At 42.8% G+C, this 24,972-nt stretch overlaps 1 protein-coding gene across 2 annotated transcripts in view; it reads right to left on the bottom strand.

The window, feature by feature from the left end:
• Positions 1-24,972, bottom strand: part of LOC124785009 (putative FERM domain-containing protein FRMD8P1) — a 343,120-nt gene that overhangs the window by 214,453 nt on the left and 103,695 nt on the right. For both annotated transcript variants that reach the window (XM_047254145.1, XM_047254144.1), the window contains one exon: positions 12,542-12,702. In XM_047254145.1, the coding sequence (XP_047110101.1) occupies positions 12,542-12,702 (161 nt within the window). The remainder of the gene's footprint in view (positions 1-12,541; positions 12,703-24,972) is intronic.

Genomic DNA, 24,972 nt, shown 5'->3' on the forward strand with positions numbered 1-24,972 from the left:
TCTTCTTTCCATCGTCTTTCTTGATTTAGATTTGCCATGATAAATACGTACAAGCTGCTCTGCGCGTGCTTTTCCCCTTGACCGTTAGTCCAGTGAAACTTTCAGAAAAAAAGCCTGTACCTTGCAAAAGGTGGGGTAGAAGATTTTATTTTTTTAACTCGTTCATATTGTTGGAAAGGTTAGAAAACCAAGTTTTGGCATCAATTTCTCTTGGGAAAGCTTTCTGTAGTCAAAAAACTTTTTTCAGTTTTTTCAAAATATCTCAGTTTCATTTGCTCCTATCGCTTTGACGTTCGAATTTCTTTTTTAAAGAGTACAACATTCTCTACAAATTTGATTGTTACCATTTTCTTCTACTCCCAGTATCTAAGGCGCTACGGAGCGTCAAAAAATACCAATTTTTCAAATGTCGAGCAAAGGGGCAAATTACCTAATTTTTGAACAGTTATTTCAGTTTCTATTTGTGTAGTATAAACATATTACTCATCATGTTATTCATTAGAATTTACCATCTCACTCTGCTGCAGAGCCAGGACAAACAGCATCATATTCAGAAACTACGAACACATTCACGTCGGATTGGGTGAAGTTTATTTGTGTTACAATATGTAATACGATTGCATGCAGATGCCGTACATTTTCTACAGTTGATTGACGTTAATGATCAGTTATAATAAAAAATATGTAGGAATTGTTCTTTAGCGGACAAAAGCGTATTTATTCTTTGGCAGGCGGAAGGCGATTGTCGGATGTTAATTGTCATATGTGTCACGAAGAGGGGGAAAAAGGCATGAAAAGAATAATTGGTGACAATATCCACGATGTAAAGTTCCGTAGAAAAGATAAATTTGTGACTCTCCTCTCTGCGTTCAATTCTGTAAAAGCTGGGAGCACTGAAATTACTCCTGTTGATCCTTTCACTCTTTTCCAAAGGATTTTTTTAATGAAACAAAGTGAAGAAGAGTTAAAAGCCTTTCTGGAATATGAACTTGCTCCTTACCTAATGTCCCTATTCTCAGAAAAAGGCATCCGAAAAGAACCAAAATCTTCATTCTACAATGCCTTCGTTCCAGTGGAAGATGTAAAGTCAGGCGGACCGAGTAAATTTTTTGTCTTTGATGGAAGGTACCTTATCCACAAAGTGACTTGGACTCGAAATGTTTGCTTCAAGTCAATAGCCCAAAGCTATGTTTCTTACCTGCAACGTCATTTTGAATCTCAATTTGCTATTGTATTTAATGGGTATCCATGTGAAGGAGACAAATGTAGCTCAAAGAGTGCTGAGAGGATTCGTACGTCCAAACAACATTCTTCGGTTGACGTTGTGGTTGAATCAGAGATGGTGAACCAAGTCCCTCAGGACAAGTTCTTGTGCAACGAACGAAACAAGGCGCGTTTGATCATACTTCTTAAAAAGGAATTTCTGGAGTGTAGCATTGAAGTGCACCAGGCACAAGAAGGTGCTGACGTTATGACTGTAACATCTGTCATTTCAAGAACCAAAGGTTTTGGAAGTGTTGCCACTGTAGGAGATGTTGACCTGCTTGTACTCATGACCGGTTTGGGGCAAGGCATTGAAAACTTATTTTTCTTAAAGCTAGGAAGAGGAAATGCAGAAGATAAGTGGTTTTCCACTGCATCTTACAAGTTTGACAGTGAATATATTCTGTTCACTCACGCCTTTAGCGGATGTGAAACAACATCCGCTTTTTTTGGAGTGTTGTTGCGAAAAATGAACACCTAACCTCAGCGCTTTGCACGTTCGCTAAACCACATGCTACCCGTGAAGATATAGTAACAGCAGGAGAACAGGTTACTATCGCATTGTATAGTGGGGGTGTCAGCAGTTCCCACAGACTAGACCATTTACGGTACCAGCTATTCGCCACGTCTGCCACAAAAAGCAAACTGAATCTTGCACGGTTGCCACCTACACAAGATGCTGCACAACACCATTCGTTGCGGACTCACCAACAAGTCCAAAGTTGGATGGGAAACTGGAAACCTCCTGAGAAATGGGGCTGGAATCACAGTGAACACGGTCCAATACCCGTTATAATGAGCCAAGATCCAGCACCTGAAGCACTTCTTCACATTGTTTCATGCTCATGCAAGCTGAACTGTGGCGGAGCGTGCTCCTGCAGAAAAGCGGGTTTGAAATGTTCTTCAATTTGCAAGAAATGTATTGGGGTCAACTGTGAAAACGTGCCAAAATTTTTATATGAAGACAGTTAAGAAGATGTTATGGAGGATGTTGAGGAAACCGCTGACGAAATCCACGAACTTGCTGAGGCTGACTCGCTGTTTAAAGAAGAGGTCAATCTGAAATCAACTCTATGTGCAGACCCTGAATCCGTAACTCAAGGTATTTCTGGTGACACTGAGGAACCTGGCCCATCAAAACGTTGGAAGTGATGCTCATACCTGTCTCAAGTGCGCTTAAGTGCGATAATACAAGTATGACACACCCAGAACTGTCAACATTTTTTAGTAACTGACAATGCATTTTAATTTTAATAAAGCTACTTATTTTTAATGTCAACTGTGTGGCTTTTATACACAAGAATAATTACCTACGTAATTAGGTTGCCTATTGCTGCTAATAATAGTTCAGTTACCTGAGACAATTTATTTTGCGTGTGTGCGTGTGTTCGCGCGCGCGCGCATGTTGCATACAGAGGAATTGAATACCTGAAAGTGAGGTAGTAAATTCCAACTTATAACATGATGTATAATGTATTTATACTACACAAACAGAAACTGAAAAAATAGCGTTCAAAAATAAGGTATCTTGCAACTGTGCTCAAAATTTGAAAAAATTGGTATTTTTTGAGGCGCTGTAGCGCCTTAGATATTGCGAGTAGAAAAAATGGCAAGAATCAAATTTGTAGAGAATTTTGTGCTCTTTAAAAAAGAAAATAGACGTTAAAGCGATAGGAGCAAAAAAACGGAGATATTTTGAAAAAACTGAAAAAAGGCCGAAGTTTTCTAAGTTTTTTGGCTGCAGAAAGTTTTCCCAAGCGAAATTTTGTTGGCAAAACTCGGTTTTCTAATCTTTCCAACCATATGAACGAATTGAAAAAAATAAACTCTTCTACCCCACCCTCCCCCCCCCCCCCCCCCCCATGAACCATGGACCTTGCCGTTGGTGGGGAGGCTTGCGTGCCTCAGCGATACAGATGGCCGTACCGTAGATGCAACCACAACGGAGGTTGAGAGGCCAGACAAACGTGTGGTTCCTGAAGAGGGGCAGCAGCCTTTTCAGTAGTTGCAGGGGCAACAGTCTGGATGATTGACTGATCTGGCCTTGTAACATTAACCAAAACGGCCTTGCTGTGATCGTACTGCGAACGGCTGAAAGCAAGGGGAAACTACAGCCGTAATTTTTCCCGAGGACATGCAGCTTTACTGTATAAGGATGTAGGTTGCAGTAGGTACTGGGAGATGAAGAAGCTTGCACAGGATGGAGTAGCATGGAGAGCTGCATCAAACCAGTCTCAGGACTGAAGACCACAACAACAACAACAACCCCACCTTTTGCAAGGTATATCTGCTATTTGAGTGGACTACGTGTGTTGTTTGTTGTGGCGAAAAGCGGCCAGTGGCGGGCTATCGTCGGCCGCTGCGGCGCTGCTCGGGCGGGGAGTTTTGGCGGCTAGAACTGTTGCCGCGCGTGTCGCTCTTTCCGCGCCCCTAGCACTCATTGTAGCGGCACGTATTTGACACGTTTATGTGCCATTGTTGTGGGGGCAAGCGATTATCTAACAACTGAATACCTAACAATTCGAAGGTTCTTACAGCAGTAACGCTGTTGCAGAATTAAACATTATTTATTGTTAAATTTTTATGTAATGAGGAAGGGTTTTAGTGGTAGACCTAAAGGAAACACAGTTTCTTGAAGAATATTTATTAGAAATGACTCTTTGTATGGTACAGCTCAAAGCATGGTATTGCACACAATCCAACATCGCACTCTTCACAGTACACACGCGTTTGTCTTAGTATGTTTTTCCCGTTGTCATCCAGTCTGCAGCAACACTCGCCATTCTCGTGTCCGCGCCTCTTGTTTTCACTACCTGGAATGTGTTTGGCTGTATGATCAATATTCCAATAAATATTGCATTGCACAACACAAAAATGCTGTTTTTTTTATTTCAATCAACACAGAGTTGCTCTTAATTTTAATATTTGCCTGTAAATAAATTTAGTGAAAACTAGTTCTGTCTAGTTTAGTTAGAATGCGTTCTTACTAGTTGAAACTAGCTGATACTGATAGGCTTAGTTAACAACTAGAATTTACTGCTGCTCAAAAGAGAAAGTCGGTTAAAGCTAGTTTTAACTAGGCAAAACGCGTTTTGACAAAGTGGCTCAGTAAAACTAGTTTTAACTACTAAGAACGCGTTGTAACTAAAAACGGGTTTTGGCTGTAACATATATGTGAACATAATGTAAAGCACCACTCACACACTCAGAAGTTTCTTCACATCGAGGATTGTATATAAAGATGGTGATATTACAACCGTAACTGCACTGGTACAAAATGGCGCGGATTCTTCATCCGCACCACCACCCCAAAAGAAGTTTCGTCAGCTGGGGAAACAAACGGCGAAATCTAATGTAAAAGGTGAGCTGGCCGTCTGAAGATGAACCTCTCGGTTCGAAACCGGAAACGGCGCTGTTTAAAGAAATAAATAGCATTGTAGAAAGTACCTAGTTGCTGTAATCTTCTCTGTAATAGCCAAAATATATTTTGTACACAACCACGGGCTCAAAATGTCAGTTTCTGACAAAATAGCAAACTGACATTACAGAGTTTTACAAAGTTTTTCGACTTGGCTAATTATAATCTGTGCTAAGTATATACCCTAAATTCTGTCTCTTCAGCTATAGAGAAAGGATGGTATTCTCTGCAAATCATTTTTAAAAGCTGACATCCAATGCCATACTTTTATTTAATGTGAGCGGCTTTATAATGTTAAAAAAATTTCTTATTGGTTGTTGTAAATGAAACGCAGTTGAGGGTGATGGCATGAACTAGTCTATTCATGCAGCGACTAGTTCTACCAATGTGTCTGCTGTATTGTTACTGTAGAACATAGCTGGCCATCACTTTCAACTCATTTTGACGGATTCACTGCTGCCGTGCACTCGGTAACAGCAGATAGCTCTCGTGTGTGTTGAGACAAGATCGGCGACCGCGTCGATGTTTGACGTGCTGCCAACGGTGCCCGCAGTGAACATTTATCACATTTCTAATTATTAAATAATAATCAAAAACAAATTAATTACAAATTATTAAATTTATTAGTTGATATCAAACATTATGAAAAATACTTTGAAACTTCCTCTTTTCATTGGTATAAAGCTTGTTCTTTTTGGATTTGTACTTGAATAAGAATGAAGTTTTGAAAATGGGTCCATCATTTAGAATAGCCTGTGTATTTGTCACGAAATCCACAAGCAAAGAAATTCGTACCGGGAATATCAGCTTACAACATAATATTCAGGACTTACTCTCTAAAATATGCAAGGAATAAACTGTGTAACATACAGAGACTTTACGTGTATCAGTGTGCCTTAACTCGCAGTGGAGGCACCACAGATAAGTGGGAACACGACTTCCATACCATTTCTGGATGTGGAAGACCAACTCCATGGATTTACTACCAAAGTAACTCTATTACACAATAAATGTGCTCCACCAACGACCGGAAAGCTGAAGAGAAAACCTGCACCTTGGCTAATGGAAGAGCGAAAACAGTGCATGCATCTTGGAGACACTGCACATCGGCCTTACAAACGACCTCCTATCCCGGAAAATAAAACTGATTACGAGCAGAAAGCAGAGTCAATCAGTCTGAGAGAAATGATAACTAAGATATGGCAATACATTAATCAAAAACATAAAGACCAGATGCTGTATGGAAAAGCTTCTGTGACCTAGGGAAGAGTAGGCAAAGTGGACGCTGCAGTTGATCCCATTGTCCCAACTAAGGAACTAAACCAGTACTTGACTTCAGCAGTAATCTTCACTGAACTGTAAACAAAACATTCACTTACTGATTATTTCGAGGAGGTAAATGACAGTAGTAGCAAAAAATTCTTTGTTGGATTGTCAACCTGACGGAACTCCTTCAGCACAGCTTCTACGGTAGAGGACGGTGTCGCAGTCCACATGATCAAGCTTATTGTTAATCCACTGGTTCTCAAGATAACCACTGCTCCCTGGACCTTGAAGACCTTGTCTGGACAACACAGCAGAAGCACTTGTTCTTATCAGAATATAAGCATTGGTGATTCGACTGCTAAGAAGAGTAGCTGGCTACATTCTGTCGGACGGGAGATTGAATGTAGGCTCGGAAAAGAACTGAGAGTGGAAAATATAAATGAGCAGATTAAAGAATACAGAAATAACTGGAAGGGTTATATAAAATGTAACAGACAGCCAACTGGTTGCACACAACTTTTTTACAAAACTCCAAGACTAAGCTCTAAGACTATCGTCATCAGAATGCTAAAACTTCACTAGAAAAATATATAAGGTACAGGTAATGTACATCACAAAGTTACATATGTGAAAATCCCCAAATAAAAACCAGAAAACTGCACTTACGTGAAATCACATGTCAACTTTTAAATTTTCAGCAACAGTGCTCTATATTCGAATGACATGTTTTTGTTCCATGAGTCAAGAATATAGGTCATAATAAAACAGACAGACAGTTATCACAGAATAGTTAATTCATAGTTGCAAGCGGCGGCACAAGTTAACTCCTGTAGTCGGTTAAGACCGGCACATACACAGCGCAAGAGGCATCAGACTAAACGGCACGTAAGCCGACACTGACAAGAGATGGACACGAGGATTAGTAGTGTCATCTAGTAACCAAGCGGCAAACCTACAAATATCTGCGCTAAGAGCAAAATGACACAGCTGCTGGGTGACGATGACGATGATGTTTGGTTTGTTGGGCGCTCAACTGCGCGGTCATCAGCGCCCGTACATAACTGAAGGTATACATTAGTAAGTAACGTATAATAGGCAATATAAAAATTTGCAAAAATAGTAAATAAGCCTTTTTACAGGTAGTTTTAGATAAAGTAGAAGACTGACAATGACAGTTGAATAAGGGAAACCGCCACTGTCAGGAAAATTCCAAAAGTGAAGCAGTTGTAAGTAACGGCTCTAAACACTGAAAGAAGTTTTTATTGTGCAACCGGAATTGTTCGTTAAGAACAAAACCGTCTTTAAGCGAGGATATCGAGTCGGAGACCTTTTCTGAAGCGGAGGAACAAAAGTTCGAGTCTTGGCTGGGTCGAAATTTTTTGTTTACTCGGAGACTGGGTAAAGTGTTCTGTTTACTTTCATATCGTCATAATTAGTATTACTACCCACCAGCGAATAAATCGAAAAAACGGAGCTTTTTTTGTTTTCTGTTTTCGTGGAAGAGAAAAGCTTTAGGCACTCGTAATGTATGCAAATCCACATGTGCACATGGTGTACACATTTTTTGTAGCGTGGGAAACGCTTTCTTAAGGATGTGGGGTGGGGCGCCTTTGAAGCAGCCTAAGGTGGACTTTTCATCCCGCTCGTACCAGTCACCAGAGACATATAAAATCAGAAGAGCTACCACTCATTTTTTCTGAATCATCCAGCATCCAGTCTTTAGAAAGATTTGGCTCTTTCTGTCAACTCTGGAGCGGACTGCCCATCTCTAATTTAGAGACCATAAAAGAATTTTTTTCTTCTTATGTGATTTGTATCTAGAACTGTAACACTGATAATAACTTAAAATATGTAATATCAAAATATGAAGCAGCAAAATGTTTGCCAAAAAATATGAAACAAGGATATTTGCATATATAGTTAAAAGTAACATAATCTGCACAGTTCGTAACTCTACCTGTGGCAAGCTGCCTGTTGGCTTCTGTCTCGGGTTGTTAAGTCGACGTTCGTCTGATGATTTTTCTGACGTTCCGCCAGCATGATTGACTGGCATTGTCAAAGTTTCACCCTCGATTGCTAGTGGTGGACTGGAGTGGAGCTCCCGGTCACAGACTATATGTATCTGGCGCACCAACGTCCGACGGCTTCTCCGTAGTCATTTCTGGTGAAAAGCTTTCTTCTTTCTTGTTGAAGCTATTCCCGTGTTCTGAGTATTTCTACAGCTTCTCTGAAAAAGCGGGTGTGACAGTGCGTCTCTACAGCCAGCACTTCCGTGACGGTGAATTTTATTACACGGTCGGTGTCAGCGCGTGCTCTGCCACGGCCGATTTCTCCACCTACACCAATCTGCAAAGCCGCTATGTACTGTGATCCTGGTGTTGATCGATCGTCCAGTCATTCCGACATAAACTTTTCCGCATATGCATGGTATGCGGTGTATTCCCGACATTGCAAGTGGGTCCCTTTACTCCTCTGCCGATCAGAGACTCTTTGATCTTTGTCGGTTTGTAAACACTCTTTACGCTGTGTTTGCGCTTCATACGGCCGATTCTGTCCGTCACTCTCGGAATGTGTGGCAGAAAGGCCGTACCCGACAATTTCTTTTTCTGATGTGTCACTTCGCCGAGTGTTTGACTCTGTTATACTTCTGATATAACTTGTGGAGTATCCATTGCTTCTCAGAACACTTTCCAGGTGTGCATTTCGCGTCTGAGTTGCTGCGGCTCACATACTCGTCCTGCTCGCGTTATGAGCGTATTGGTCATGAGTCTTTTCTGGCTCGGGTAATGATCTGATAATTCGTGCAGGTGTCGGTTCGTATGTGTCGGTTTTCGATACACACTGTGTCCCAGGTTTTCACCATCCCTTGTGACAAGCACATCAAGAAATGGTAGTTTTTGGCCTTTTCTATTCCATGGTAAATTTTGTGTTGGCATGGAGGCTGTTCAAGTGTCTTAGGAAGTCACCGAATTGTTCCTTACCACGGCTCCACACAACGAAGGTATCACCGACGTTTCTGTACTACATTTTAGGTTTACAAGGTGCTGAGTCGAGTGTCTCTGCTACAAAACTTTCCATGAAGAAGTTGGCCAACATTGGACTAAGAAGACTACCCATGGCGATGCCTTCCAGCTGTTTGTAGAAGTTGTCATTTCACGTGAAATAGCTCGTGGTGACACGTGCATGAAAGAGCTTTGTGATGTCTTGAAGGGAAATGGAACCGACGTGCTCCAGAGTGTCAGCAAGTGGAACTTTCGTGAACAAAGAAACAACATCAAAGCTGATCAGAATGTCGTTTGGTGCACGTTTCAGTTACTTCAGATTCTCTGAGCCCTTTGAGCACGTGTCGGTGTTCCCCACGTGCGGCTGGAGCGGAGAGGCCAAGTGTTTTGCCAGTTTATACGTGGCTGAGCCAGGAGCGCTGACGGTCGGTCTTAGTGGAACGTTATTCTCATGGATCTTAGGTGATGCATACAGCCGAGGTGATAGGGCTTCTGTATTGCGCAGGTTCCTCCGCATGTGCGCTGGCAGAGAAGTCGCCTTGATTAACCCTTTCGTGGGCAAAATTATTAAACAGTTTTTTTTAATGAATGGAGTGCAGATAGTAGTTAACAGATAGGTATATTTATCATACAGAATATCAAATTTGCTCCAACTGTGAAAGTGAGGTCACACAACAAGGTGGGAAGTATTCTTCCCATTGCCCTTCCTTGGCGATAAATGACAAAAACAACTTTTTAAATATATGTCATATTTATTTGATAAATTTACTTCTCTTGCTACAATGATTGTTCACAATTACTTGCCATGAAATTTTCTGAAACATGGGTCTATGCAAAGTGGTATTTGACAATATGTACAAACACGGCGAGTGCTCTTTTCCGCAGCTTTGGTACAACAATGGCGGCACGTCCTGTAGGTTTCTCCTAAAATGGGTTGATGCTCCCCTACAGCCACACGACGAAAATCTTCAGGTACTTTACCCCTTTTTGCCAGAAAGACAGGTTTTTGTCCACGCCTTTTTTGGGATGAGGAGCCAGCGATCAATTGTCTGGCTAGATGGATCCTGTATGTGAGCTGATCATGCTGTCCACTTTCTCTTTTACTTATTTTCCACAGGATAAAACTGTTGACTGCAGCAACGTCCGCCAGGAAATAAAATATTCTGTGCCACCATTTTACAGAACGTCTGCCAATAGCATACCTTTCTCGTAATTGATCAAACTTATCGACACCACCCATTATTTTGTTGTATTCTGCCACAACTTGAGGACAAGAAATCTCTGTACTGGTACCATCCTTGTTTTTCCTTTTCACTGTGGCTGTTTCTCATAGGTCATGAACTGAGGACAGGAAAGTGACTGGACGGTTGGTTATCCATCCATTTTACTACAGAAATGGCTCCTTCTGTTTCAAACTGGAATCCTCCTCGTTCCAATTTTACGTTTTCCTAAATTTGGGTAAATACTATAGCTTTGATGAAAAAAATCACAAAATGTCACGCAAACAGCACTGAAAGGCTCCTCTACGGAGCAACACTCAGCTATACAATGCCTCTGCGCGAAGGTACAGCAAAAACGGCGGGAACTTGCGATTGGAAGTAGTACCCTATACTGTTCACGAGGTGGTAGCACCGTACAGAGGTGGGAACTGTGAATCCCACGGGACTAGGAGCGACTTCATTGCAGTGGGGAGCAAGCATGCTTCCCACGGCTCACGAAAGTGTTAACTGATTCGTATTCCGTGTGATAGCTACGTCAGACTTGCGCTTTGCCGGCCGGTGTGGCCGTGCGGTTCTAGGCGCTTCAGTCTGAACCGCGTGACCGCTACGGTCGCACGTTTGAATCCTTCCTCGGGTGATGTCCTTAGGTTAGTTCGGTTTAAGTAGTTCTAAGTTCTAGAGGGCTCATGACCACAGATGTTAAGTCACAGAGCCATTTGAACCATTTGAACTTGCGCTTTGTTTTCAGTACGTCGGCGGGTCTAATAAGGTCCTGGATCTTCTGCGCATAATCTTCGATCGACTGTCGCATTCCCTTATCGGCAGGCAGTACCAATACACTCTCGTCGGCGTTAAAATTATTAATAGCTTGAACGTCTTCTTTCTTTCACTAATACCGATTGCGCAACTTCTAGTTTCTTCAGCTTCTGTATGAAATGGCTTGATTCCTTTATGTACGTATCAGTCTTCCCCACGCGTGACTGGAGCAGTGTTTTGCCAGGTTTGATGTTGTTTACGGAAGTGCCACTCGGAGACTCTGTGGAGCACATGGGTTCCATTTCCCCCGCAAGACATAACAAAGCTCTTTCAGGAATGTCTCGCCACGAGCTATTTCCCACAGAATAGCAACTTCTACAAACAGTTGGAAGGCGTCGCCATGGGTATTCCTTTAGACCAGTGGTGCCCAGCTTCTTCACGGACATTTCGAAGCAGAAGCACTGGATTTGGTACCTTGCAAACCTAAGGTGTGGACAGATACGTCGGTGATACCTCAGTTGTGTCAAGCCATGGTGAGAACAAGTTCGCTGACTTCCTAAGACACCTGAACAGCCCCCATGCCAACACAAAATTTACCGTGGAATAGAAAAGGTCAAAAAACTGCCATTTATAGTTGTGCTGGTCACAAGGGGTGTTGAAAACCTGGTACACAGCACGTATCGAAAACCGACACACACGGGCCGATACCTGCACAAACTATCAATTCCCCACCGGAGCCAGAAAAGAGGCACGATCAGTACGTTCGTAACGCGAGCAAGACGAAAAAGTGAGCCGCAGCAACTCAGACGCGAAATGCACACCTGGAAAGTGTTCTGAGTAGCAATGGGTACTCCACAAGTTATATTAGAAGTATAACAGAGCCAAACACCGGCCAAGTGACAATTCAGAAAAAGAAATGTCGGGTACGGGCTTTCTGCCATACATTTCCAGAGTGACGGGCAGAATCGGCCGTATATCGCTCAAACACGACGTAAAGACTATTTACAAACCGACTAAGTAGATCAAAGAGTGTCTCAGATTGGCAAAAGAGAAAAGGGACCCACTTGCAATGTCGGGAATACACCGCATACCATGCACATGCGGAAAATTTATGTTGGAATGACTGGACTATCGATCAATGCCAGGATCACAGAAATCAACGGCTTTGCAGGTTGGGGAAGCTGGAGAATTCGGCCGTGGCAGCGCTGTGTGAGTCCGACACGGAAGTTTTGGCTGTAGAGAAGAGCTATCACACCCGCTTGTTCAGAGGAGCTATAGAACCACACAAACACGAGAATAGCTTCAACAAGAAAGAAGAAAGCCTCAAGGTAAATGGATCCTGGCTTCCCGTGCTGAAGCGAACGACCGTCGCAGGAAATGAGCGTGGAGAAACCCTCGAACGTTGGCACGCCAGGTACATATGGTCTGCGGCCGCGAGGTCGACTCCTGTCTACCACCAGCAATGAAGGGTGAAACTTTGACAATGCCAGCCTCTCGTGTTGGCGAAATGTCAGGAAATTCATCAGACGAACATCGGTCGAAGAACTCAAGACAGAAGCCAACAGGCAGTTTATTAACAAGCGGCCATGAAAGCCTTAACAATTTTGTAACTTTACCTGTACTGATCGACCACATATTCCTGTGTTTGAGGGTACACCCTGCTTCTCGGGTACTCAATAGGTATGACGGTAATGTAATTCTGGGTATTTTCAGTTTGATGAGAGTCCATCCTGCATATCTTATTAATGGATGATGTCACAGTAACAAGTGGAACCATCTGAAACGAAAGCAAAAATATTAAGTTAGACAACACATATCTTTTAAGGAACCATTTTGCAAACAATAAATTTAGAATTTAATCAGCCCATTTAAAAAAAAAATCAGGATTGTAGTTAAACGCAGTAGTGCAAAAAACAATTTATCAATATCACATTACCTTCCTCGTGCACACTGAACATTCATTTGACCTGCGTCTGCCACACAACGCGCTTTTACAAACACTGCATGATTAGATGTGCGTACACCCAAGTAACAGTTCCGAGCTCTGAAGATATGTCATAACAAACACAGTTTCAATTAATGAAAGTAATGCAAAAATGCGATCGCGACACCTCTATCAGTAATACAGTTTCTGTCTTCGTATGCTCTCTGTCTTCTTGTGGCAGATCACTAGCTTGCTGCAATTTGGTTGTAAATAATGGACACCTGTTAAGCGTTTCGACAAGTTTATCTCTGTTGAATCTACAGTTTAACCCTTTGACGAAATTCATATTACGCACAAATTAAAATTTAACACAGTTTGAGATACAATTTAAATAGAGTGCTAAAAACTCAGGTTAGGAAAGACAACTGCTGAAATTTTACAGGGCTGCGATGATACCAGTGGATGAAATTTCCTCACGGATTAAAATCATGTGTCAGTCTGGGACTTGAACCAACTGAGCTAGCGAGCCACGGCTCGTGATTCCCCTCACGGCTAAAATTATGAAAGTACAGCTCTTTTACTTCCCAAACCTCACAGAAGCACTTCTGCATACCTAAGTAGGATCATGCTCGGATGCTCACAGTCAGTAAGATCGCTCAGTGGCCACAAAGAACACGTCCCACGTCCGAATACCGTTCCAGCACACAATACTGATCCGACTAGAAGTGTTGAAACAGTGTATACTTGAATGTAGGGTGAAGGAGTCATTCTGGTACAAATGAACAAATTACATACAGATCAAATAAGTGATGTGCACTGCCCAGTATCTGGTGTACAAATGTCGAACCAAGGGCTTTCACACAATGAACAGAAGAAAATGCAGCTCAGAAAGGATACCGGGAAATGGAATCTGAAGTTCACAACAGGTCACGCGCTTCTGGTACGTGAGGAGAAACTGAGTCTTAAATATGGTAGCCTAAGCTGAACCACATCTTTAATTCATAGGTTATATGTGAAGAATACAGAAATATTGATCGTATCAAACATAACCAAACTGCTGAACATGGACAAAGAGACAAAACAGGAAATTATTTCTGAACATTTAAAACAAGTTGCCTAACATTATCAAGCTCTGAGAGGACATTTGTAGAGTATTTGTTCCGTAGTATTTGATAAAAAATCTCGAACAGACATTCCCGAACCATGCTTGAAGCTACCTTTCCTTTTTTTCGTAGTTACATTCTGTGTTTATACAGTATCTGTATCTTCACATTACAATGTCCTTTCGACATGCCTGCATGTCTGAATGAACAGAGTCTATTCTGACGATTACAGTAGCCGTAAATAATGCAAAACTGATTTGCATTTTGAGAATCCGTATTGACGTCTGCTGTTTGTGACGAATGATAATTTGTGCCGAACTGGAACTCAAATCCACGGGCATTGTAATTTGAAGATACAGACACAGTATTAACACAGATATTACAATCATCAATAATGTATCCATGCCTCAGCAGGCTAAATTGACGATAAAATATTTGTGTCTCCCTGTAAGAGTATAAGGGTTGCGGACTCCACGAGATATGTAGGCGTGTTCGGGTAGCCGAAGTGGTTGGGCGACCGCTGGCGATAAGTGGGGAGTCTGGGTTTCAGCCCCACTGCGTCACAAATTTTCATTTGTCACAAGCATCTGAGATCAATCCAGAGTAGCGAAAAGTGAATCAATTTCGTAGCACTTCTACTTCCGTTGATGACTCTCCACTTAAAATAATATGTTGTGTCCAGCCTGCAAAGAAATCCTCAATCCAGTTACAATTTTTGTTTGATGCCACATACGACCCTGCTGTTCTTGATGATCTTCAGTGTGGAACAGAATCAAATTCTTCCCAGCAGTTCAGAAATACAGCATAACCTGATTGCCCTGAACACCGCCTTTCAGGTCATGCGAGGAAAGTGCAGGCCGGCTTTAACTTGATCGATATTTTCGGATTCCATCTTGATTGGCGTGGAGGCGATCTTCTGTGAGACACACCTCATGATGTCTGAGCTCTGAATGTGTCCTACGGTACTACAGTGTATGGACTATGAGACTGGACAGTACTTCTGCGTATAACTTCTGCTATAACTACTATAGCGGAAGTTTTAATTGTTTCTGGCAATGCCACAGTTAGCGTTCCGTAAACCACTCAGTGGTCACATTACTACTGCCCACAGTTAAAGTTCACGCATGAACCACTAACACACAGTCTAGTCGTTCTCTAAAGGGGCAGCTATCGATTCTGAGGTGAGCAGTGGTACTGCAATATGATAGCATCCCCTATAAATATTTATTATTATTATTACTATTATTAGCAGCAGCAGTAGTAGTAGTGGTAGTAGTAGTAGAAACATGGACCAAACTACTTTAAATGGATGTAGCAGTTGCTTCTTATAACAACATCATCAACATCATAATCAAAAACAACAACAAGTTACTCATTTCTGATTATCACAACCTCATCTCTTTATTCATTTCTAAAATAAATGAATCTTCGATCACACATTGCCATCCACAGCAATCTTCCACTCTTCTTAAGACAAGGTGAAGCAGCAGACCGGCACTGTTCTTTGCTTGATCCAGTAATCTACTTGCTGCTCTTCATTGTTGTCTTTTGCCTTACATTTTGCCTTGCAAGTTGATCTTTTTTAAATTATCCCCCTTCTATCCTTAAAATGTTCCCAAGGAAGTGGAAGTATGTTTGACTAGCACGGGATGATACACTACGTCTAGTGCTAAGCTCTTCCATAATGGAAGCATTATTTCTTCTTTCTTTCTTCTTTCTGTCCACAGTAAGTGTAACCTTCTGCCAGCACCACATCTCAAAGGCATGTTTTTTTCTCGCCTCTAGCTTCCATGGTTCACGTGTTGCAGCCGTACAATAATGCAAGCAACACCAATGATTCCACCAAGAATATTTTTGTTGTTTCGGATGTTACCCAATTCTGCCAGACCTTAGTCAATTTAACCACTGCGACTCAGCCAAGGCTGATTTGTCTTTTTATTTCCTTATCGCACTTTCTTGTGTCACTGACGAGGGATCCTAGATATCCACAATCATTCCCTATTTCCAGATCATTTAAGGAACCTGTAAGATCATTTAAGGGACCTGTAAGCGGCATTTGATTTAAACCATGGCAATTAATAACCATCAGTTTCATCTTCTTCATGTTTACCTCTAGGCCAAAATTAAAACAAATAGTTTTAACTCTGGAGAACAGATCAGTTTTCTCTCACTTCCTGCCATAGGGGTAGTATCACCAGCAAATTATAGATTGTCGATTTCCCTGTGGCTAATTGAAATTTCAACATCCCAGCCACCAAGTGCACCCCTGATGACTAGCTCTGAGTGGATGTTACGGAGTATACAGAGCTGACAGTAGACAACCTTGCCTGACTCCATTTGTCACATTGAAAAACTGCGAGTATTCACCATGCGCCTTTATTGTTGCAGTTTGACTGTTGTAAAGACGTTTTAAGGTGTTTAGGAACCCAAAACTCATTGAGCACATACCACAACTTGTCCTAAACAACACAATCAAAGACTTTGTGATCTAGGAAACGAATGTAGGCTGGGACGCAGAACTCATGGCATTTTTCAGTTATCTGCCTCAAATTCAAGACTGTCTCTCAAGCATATTTATGTGTCACAAAATCTACTTGTTGTGCTGATATCTGAGACTGCAGGAATTTCTATAGAGATTGGTTGATACGTTATGTACACGAGGACTTTGCTAACAAGTGATGTTATTACTACAGTCCATTAATTGGAGCAGTCCTTAGGTGAGCCTTTTTGTGAAGAGGAATTAGGACACATATAGTCCACTCTTTACGCCTTTCACCAGTTTCCTAAACCATATTACATATTAGCCGTCCGTGGTGGCCGTGCGGTTCTAGGCGCTACAGTCTGGAACCGCGTGACCGCTACGATCGCAGGTTTGAATCCTGCCTCAGGCATGGATGTGTGTGATGTCCTTAGCTTAGTTAGGTGGTTTAAGTAGTTCTAAGTTCTAGGGGACTGATGACCTCAGAAGCTAAGTCCCATAGTGCTCAGAGCCATTTGAACCATTTGAACCATATTACATTATTAAATGTAAAACATGTATGCCTTCTTCTCCCATCACAGTTAGCATTTCCTGGGACCGCTATCTATAACTGCGACTTTGTTGTTTTTGAAATGCTTGATGGTATTTTCAGTTTCACTGAGGTAGAATATTAGGTTCCGTATCTGATTCCACGTAAATGTTTTCTTCGTCGATATTGTTTCTTTTGGAATACAGGGTTTCACAGAGTTGTTTTCACTTATCGTTTCTGTCATGTCAGTATTGAGATTGCCATTTACATCTTCTATGAACCATGTGCGCGCTTTGAACTCCCAGGTAAATCTGTTTACATTCGTGGAAAGGCCATGTTTTTGCTTTACCTCATGATGCTGGTCTGCATTATTACAAACAGCGGTGAGATACTTGTCTTGACAGCTGAGCAGCTGTGCTGTGGTTTGCAGCTAAGTACTTTGTACACTTCTTCAAGCTGGGCAGCATGCGTGCCGTGTCTGTACAGTGCGCTCCTCTCTCTGGTCAGCAGTAGAGGAGTGCTCCAAATCTGGGGGTGCTTTGCTTGAGGGATCTCTCAGGAAGAGACAAAGTGTTTATTTCCTTCATTGTGTCTCACGATTTGAGGGGGGGAGGGGGGTGGAGGGGGGGAGGCTACATCTTCTTCCATTACTTGCTTGACTTTTGGTCTTATTCTTTCACCAAAATCTCCGAGACTGTTTTTTCTGTAACATGAACTTGTCTTACTGTTACGTTATTGATCAATTTCAATTTTATCCATATTTCCAAGGATAGCGTTGTATGGTTACTGATACAGGACCAAACTATGGCAATGTTGCCTCACCGAAATGAAATCAGTGTGATTACTGTCGCTATCGCCAGAAGAAATCTATATGCAATGACGTTGTGGATGATGTTGGAGAAGGGTATTCGATTGGATAAGTTGTTGTTGGCACAAGATTCCAGTATCTGCTCCGTACGTTTATTTCTCAGTCCCGAGCCGTGAAGCCCAGCCACAGGTCTCGTATGCCCAGCGTATGCAGTCTCCCCTGTCTTCGCATTAAAATCACTCTGGTAGTCTAATGTTTCCTTTTTCGGTATCTTTCTGATGGTGGTCTAGCAGCTCACGAAAGTCATCGTTTTCTATGTTCGATGAATCTGCTGTAGGAGTGTAAACCCGAATGATTTTGATCATGTAAAGAGAAGCATTAATTTTAGTGGAAATTATTCTATGACAAATGGGCTGGTAACAATGACTGCATTACCCAGATTTGCAATTTATACTACCACCCTCACTTCCAAAAAAAAAAAATACACCGTATTCTTTACGTGGATCACAAAGTGACCACACCATTTCCAGTTTGTCATGCTGATTTCAAGTACACCTACATCACGAACATGCATTTCTCCCTCCACTATAGGAAGCTTACATGTCTGCACAATTCAGGCTGCTATGCGTTAAATGATTCGCAGATGGTTTAGGTTTATCTGCGCATTCTGAAGTGACCCCCCCCCCCTGGAGACGCAAATAACAGTCGTGGTTTCCCGTTGCCTTCCATTGTTTAAATCATGTCGCGCCCAAGATGGAGTCCGAAGCCTTTGCAGTGCAGACGCCACGGGTCTTCTGGCACCGACACTGTATCAAAATCCAGCTTCTCCGTGGTAGCTGTTGTTGAGGTGTGTACTATAATGCTATGACAGTGTGCTGCCATCGCGAGGGAAACGGACTCTGGTTGTTTAATGAGCTGCTCCCACTTACCCTTGCTCATCACTTGCAAGACGAGACCCCATGTTTGCTACTGGTCACTTAATACTAGTATTCACAGTTTTGTAAGTAGGTTTTCACAGTATAACTGCCATTTATCTTTAAGCGTTTGCGGAGTCACGTTTTTCAACATATCCGCAATGCTGTTCCGTGACTCAAACAAATTATTTACAATACACGCCACCCTTCTTCGTACGTGTTCGATGTTCCATTACGTCCTCAGTATTGCTCACACATACAAGAGCAGTATTCTAAGGTAGGATGCACAAGTAACTGCTAAGCAATCTCCTCTGTACGCATCTATTATGCAGCAGCTAGCCATTCCATAACAGTGTTCTCGTTGGCCTGTGTCCACAGTGCGGTACATACACTACTGGCCATTAAAATTGCAACATCACGAAGATGACGTGCTACAGACGCGAAATTTAACCGACAGGAAGAATATGCTGTGATATGCAAATGATTAGCTTTTCATAGCATTCACACAAGATTGGCGCCGGTGGCGACACCTACAACGTGCTGACATGAGGAAAGTTTCCAACCGATTTCTCATACACAAACAGCAGTTGACCGGCGTTGCCTGGTGAAACGTTGTTGTGATGCCTCGTGTAAGGAGGAGAAATGCGTACCATTTCGTTTCCGACTTTGATAACGGTCGCATTGTAGCCTATTGCGATTGCGGTTTATCATATCGCGACATTGCTGCTCGCGTAGGTCGAGATCCAATGATTGTTAGCAGAATATGGAATCGGTGGGTTCAGGAGGGTAATACGGAACGCCGTGCCGGATCACAACGGCCTCGTATCACTAGCAGTCGAGATGACAGGCATCTTATCCGCACGGCTGTAACGGATCGTGCAGCCACGTCTCGATCCCTGAGCTAACAGATGGGGACGTTTGCAAGACAACAACCATCTGCACGAACAGTTCGACGACGTTTGCAGCAGCATGGACTATCAGCTCGGAGACCATGGCTGCGGTTACCCTTGACGCTGCATCACAGACAGGAGCGCCAGCGATGGGGTACTCAATGACGAACCTGGGTGCACGAATGGCAAAACGTCATTTTTTCGGATGAATCCAGGTTCTGTTTACAGCATCATGGTGGTCGCATCCATGTTTGGCGACATCGCGGTGAACGCACATTGGAAGCGTGGATTCGTAATCGCCATACTGGCGTATCACCCGGCGTGGTGGTATGGGGTGCCATTAGTTACACGTCTCGGTCACCTCTTGTTCGCATTGACGGCACTTTGAACAGTGGACGTTACATTTCAGATGTGTTACGACCCGTGGCTCTACACTGCATTCGATCCCTGCGAAACCGTACATTTCAGAAGGATAATGCATGACCGCATGTTGCACGTCCTGTACAGGCCTTTTTGGATACAGAAAATATTCGACTGCTGCCCAGGCCAGCACATTCTCCAGATACCTCACCAATTGTAAATGTCTGGTCAACTGGCTCGTCACAATACGCCAGTCACTACCCTTGATGAACTGTGGTATCGTGTTGAAGCTGCATGGGCAGCTGTACCTGTGCACGCCATCCAAGCTCTGTTTGACTCAATGCCCAGGCGTATCAAGGCCGTTCTTACGGCCAGAGGTGGTTGTTCTGGGTACTAATTTCTCAGGATCTATGCTTCCAAACTGCGTGAAAATGTAATCACATGTCAGTTCAAGTATAAAATATTTGTCCAATGAATGCCCGTTTATCATCTGCATTTCTTCTTGGTGTAGCAATTTTAATGGCCAGTAGTGTATTTTGAGCGGCCGTTTCCCTGCACGACAGTGTACCCGGACGAGATCGTCGAGCTGATGTAATAAGAAGCGTGACTTCTCCAGCCACACAAAACATTTCCATTGATTCGTGGTCCAATCTTGGTGGCAAAGTGCTGACTGCAGTTAGAACGAGGTGGGAACATGTAGGGGCCACCTGCTGCAGAGCCCCGTGTGCACCAGCCAGCGCTGTACTCCGCCATCAGGTCTGCCCCAAAGTCACACCCGTCCTGCTTCACAGAGTGGCGAGTCTCCGACCTCAACATTCGGCGACGAGACGTGGATGTCCGACACCTTGTCGCTTACTTGTGGTTTCCACATCGTTTTACCACTTTCCACAGATTCTCTCGACAGCAGCGCTTGCAGAAACGATCTGCTTCAGCATTTCCGAGACGCTCGTTTCCAGAAGCCGAGCCATAACAATCTGCCACCCGTCACAGTCGCTTATCTCAGAGGTTTTCCCCATTTGTGCTGCGTATCATTACACTGATTCCCGTTTGTTTGTGATCCGCTTACGTACACCCCTTACCGTGTAATGCACCCGCAACGCCACTGATTGACATTCGGCCTGCTGGTGGTGGCGGAGGGAAATGGGGAGGGGGGGGGGGGGAGCGGTCATTACAAAAAAAATGGTTCAAATGGCTCTGAGCACTATGGGACTCAACATCTATGGTCATCAGTCCCCTAGAACTTAGAACTACTTAAACCTAACTAACCTAAGGACAGCACACAACACCCAGCAGAGAGAATCCCTGGCCCCGCCGGGAATTGAACCCGGGAACCCGGACGTGGGAAGCGAGAACGCTACCGCACGACCACGAGATGCGGGCAGCGGTCATTACATTTCGGCACATCAGTGCGTGTTCTGCCATCATCGGACGAGACCTTAATGATCCTACAATCAATTGGAATAATTAAATTTTTATATGTGGTACGAGTGACAAGACACCCTGTGAAACGTTGCTAAATGCTTTCTGTGAAAGTTATCTAGAATAGATACTTTGGAAGTGCGTTCTTGATGGAGATATATTGGTTCTAACGGCAAAAATTGCAGCTGACCCCCTAGACGATGTCCACACAGCAACTGGTATCAGCGACCGTAAGACACTTGTAACAACAATGATTAATGAAGTACAAAAGGCAGCCCAAAAAAGGGAAACATCTAGGTCCTTAACACAATACACAAAGGGGCAGTAGTGTTATATTTCAATCAGGAATGTGAAACATTCAGAAAGTTTAGAAGACCAGATGACCAAGCACTGGATGAATATATACCTAATTCACATATGTACCTGCAGTCTGTGATAGGAGGAACTGCCCATAGTACACTTCCTCTGTAAAGAAACTTCCGATAAAACAGTGACTACTGCACAACAGATGTAAAACACATTATGGTAGCAAAGATAAGGAATTGCTACTTGAAAACCATTTAGCTGTCAGAAAGGCAGTGGGCGAAACTAATGACAATTACCGCAACAGAATCTTATCGAAATACTTCTCAAAATCCCCAAAAGATTCTTGGCTTATGTAAAGACTGTCGATGGTGCCAAAGTCAGTGTTCATAAACTTATAGATAACACAGGAACTGAAATTCAGTGCAGCAAAGCAAATGCAAAAATGCTAAACCCCATTTCCAAATGTCCTACTTAGAGGAAAATTTATGAGTTTTATCTCACTTTTGTTTTTGCACCATTGCACCAATGAATTATATAGACTACTAATGGTAATGGCGTTGACAAACAGAAGAAATCACTAAAATTTAACAAAGCTCCAGGGCCCCACAAAATCCCTATTAAATTTTGTACAGAATTCGTTCCGGAGTTAGCCCTTCTTATAACCTTAATGTATCTGAGATCCACTGAAGCAAAAACTGTGCCCAGGACCTAGATGGAAGTGCAGGCCACACCTGTATATACCAATGGTGGCAAAGCGATCCACAAAAATACCGGCCTATATCTTTGAATATACTTTGAGCTCAAATGTAATCGGGTACTTCAAACAGAATAACCTCCTAAACGAGCATTTATTCCCAGACATCAATCACGTGAAACCAACTTATACACCTGGAATAGCACCAGTACAAGAGCTCACAGCCATGTAGCTGCACATTCATTCGCTTTGCAGCACAGTTAACCAAGGCTGACCACGGTGCCACAGAACCTCTAGAAAACCCACATTCACGTGCTCAGTGGCTGCTCCAGGTTACACCCAAATTCATTTTATATATTTTCAACCAGGCTGTTTCCACAAACACTCACTGAGGTAACAAAAACTTTCAGGCAGTCTTCATTCTAGACAACTGCGTCATCTGAGCTTACTATTAATATTGTCTGCATGGCCACTAATAACATAAACAGCAAGAGTCGCCCTGGGATACAACTGAAGATACTTTAACATCTGTCAATGAGTTTCCATCCACCATGACATGCTGCATGCTCAATCCTACCGCATGTTTCACTCGAAGTTACACAGGACTGAACTTTTGATGGTACTCATCAATGTGGTATCGAGTCAAGCACTTTTTGGAAGCCAAGAAATACGGCATCTTGCATCCATCCATCCATCTGAGATAAGTTGGCTAGAATTGCATCGTGTATGTTGCAACATGCACTACATCACGAAGTCTCTTTTCTACTATGGATTATCTTGCCATTAGGTTAGTAAAGTTTCTAATCTTTAACACATGTGCCATCTAGCGACAATTTGAAGATCTACTGGCACTGCTGTTTTATTTAAGGACATATAAGCAAAAGAACAGTATATTGCAAAATACATATGAAAAATAAATTTAAAACATTAAATACCACGTGCTAGAAAATGTTCAAAGATAGATTTGGATTCTGCACACCAAATTACATTAGCTGTTTCAGATTCATCCAGCACAGTACCCGTTTACTAATGGAGCGATACACCTGGAATGAGTACACTGATATGGTTGGTGCTCGCTAAATACCGATGGGGTCCTCAGTATCCATAATAAACTTATTTGGAGTGAGTTTAATCAACCTACCACATTCACTGATGCTCATCATGCGCGGTACTAGCTGAATGTGTGTGTGTGTGGGGGGGGGGGGGGGGGGGAGGGGGGAGGTGTTGTTAGGGACTGTTTAATTAGCCCATATCTCCTACCTAGGCCATTAAATGGCCGAAATTATTACAATTTCCTCGTTACTGCATTGCCAGAATTGCTGGTTGACATGCCACTAGCTACGAGACGGCTGATTCGGTTCCAGCACGACAGCACACCAGCACTTTTCAGTCGTCCAGTGCATCGATTCTTGAACCGAGAGTTTCCAGAAAAGTGGACTGTCAGAGATGGTCCTGCACCATGGCCTACTCGATCCTCTGATTTGACACCTCTGGACTTTTTTGGATCTACAAAACTCATTGTTGAATCAAAAGAGAAACTGGTTGTCCAGATAGTAGCAGCAGCAGTAGGAGAAATTAGCGACACTCCTGCAGTCTGTGACTGTGTTAGAAAGAACATGGCTGAGCGGTGTAACCTTTGGTTACAAGTCAGTGGAAGTATTTTTGGTGTAACTGAACTGCGTTAATGCTGTTTTCTCTTGGTAATAAAGAATTAAAAATTGTGTGTGTTACTTTTTGTCTACTGTAAGTAAGATTTGAAGTCCTCATATAAAGGTGCTTCATAGGAAAACACATTAGAATGCGACCGCAAAGAGTTTGTTATTTTAATTAATTTTCACCCAGAGAAAACTCCTTCTACCGTTTTCAGAAATCCTCTCAGAAAATATGGCATTAGAGAAAAATATCTGTTTTGGTATCCCGAGCAACCTCCAACAGTCTGTTGGTTTAAATAATTTTCACCCTGTATAAGTCGCACTGCACAGCCTAGCCCGCAGTTCCCGAATGCAGTTCTGGAGTTCATGAGCCAAGAGATCGCCGAGAGCCTTTGAGTGGGTCCACAGCCGATCACAATCGCCCCAGTCACATGTTGCGCCGGACTGAAGTGGGACACTCTTCAACAGTGTTTACAGCGGGATAGGGACTGCAGCGTGAGGTTGGACTTTGTCCCTGAGAGGACTCCCACTGTACACTGGACTTGAAGTTGAGCATTTGAGTTCTCGTAATAAAATATGTAATTGGAACATTGTACTTTTATCGTTTTGGTACTTGACTTGTGGGCAGCATGGCTAATGTGTAATTGGGTGTAACACCCCAATCACACTGATGCTGGCAGCACCTTAATGAAGTAGACACCTCGCAGTGGATATTGCAGAATGATAATTTGCAGCACGTCACAGCTCTGAATTCAATGTTTTTCAGGACACTTTCATTTGGTGTACTACAAACCCATATCTCAATACTGCTGCTGCTCATTTTATTAAGACATAAGCTCCCAAATACAGTTACGTCCAGGATAAAAACTAAAACAAAAAATCCACCGTGGCTATCGCTTATTTTCTAATAGCAAAAAAATAGCAACATCTGAGCTCTCATGCTTGCGCACAAGTAACTTGCCCTTGTAT

The sequence above is a fragment of the Schistocerca piceifrons genome, chromosome 1 (assembly GCF_021461385.2).
Source record: "Schistocerca piceifrons isolate TAMUIC-IGC-003096 chromosome 1, iqSchPice1.1, whole genome shotgun sequence".
Lineage (NCBI taxonomy): Eukaryota > Metazoa > Arthropoda > Insecta > Orthoptera > Acrididae > Schistocerca > Schistocerca piceifrons.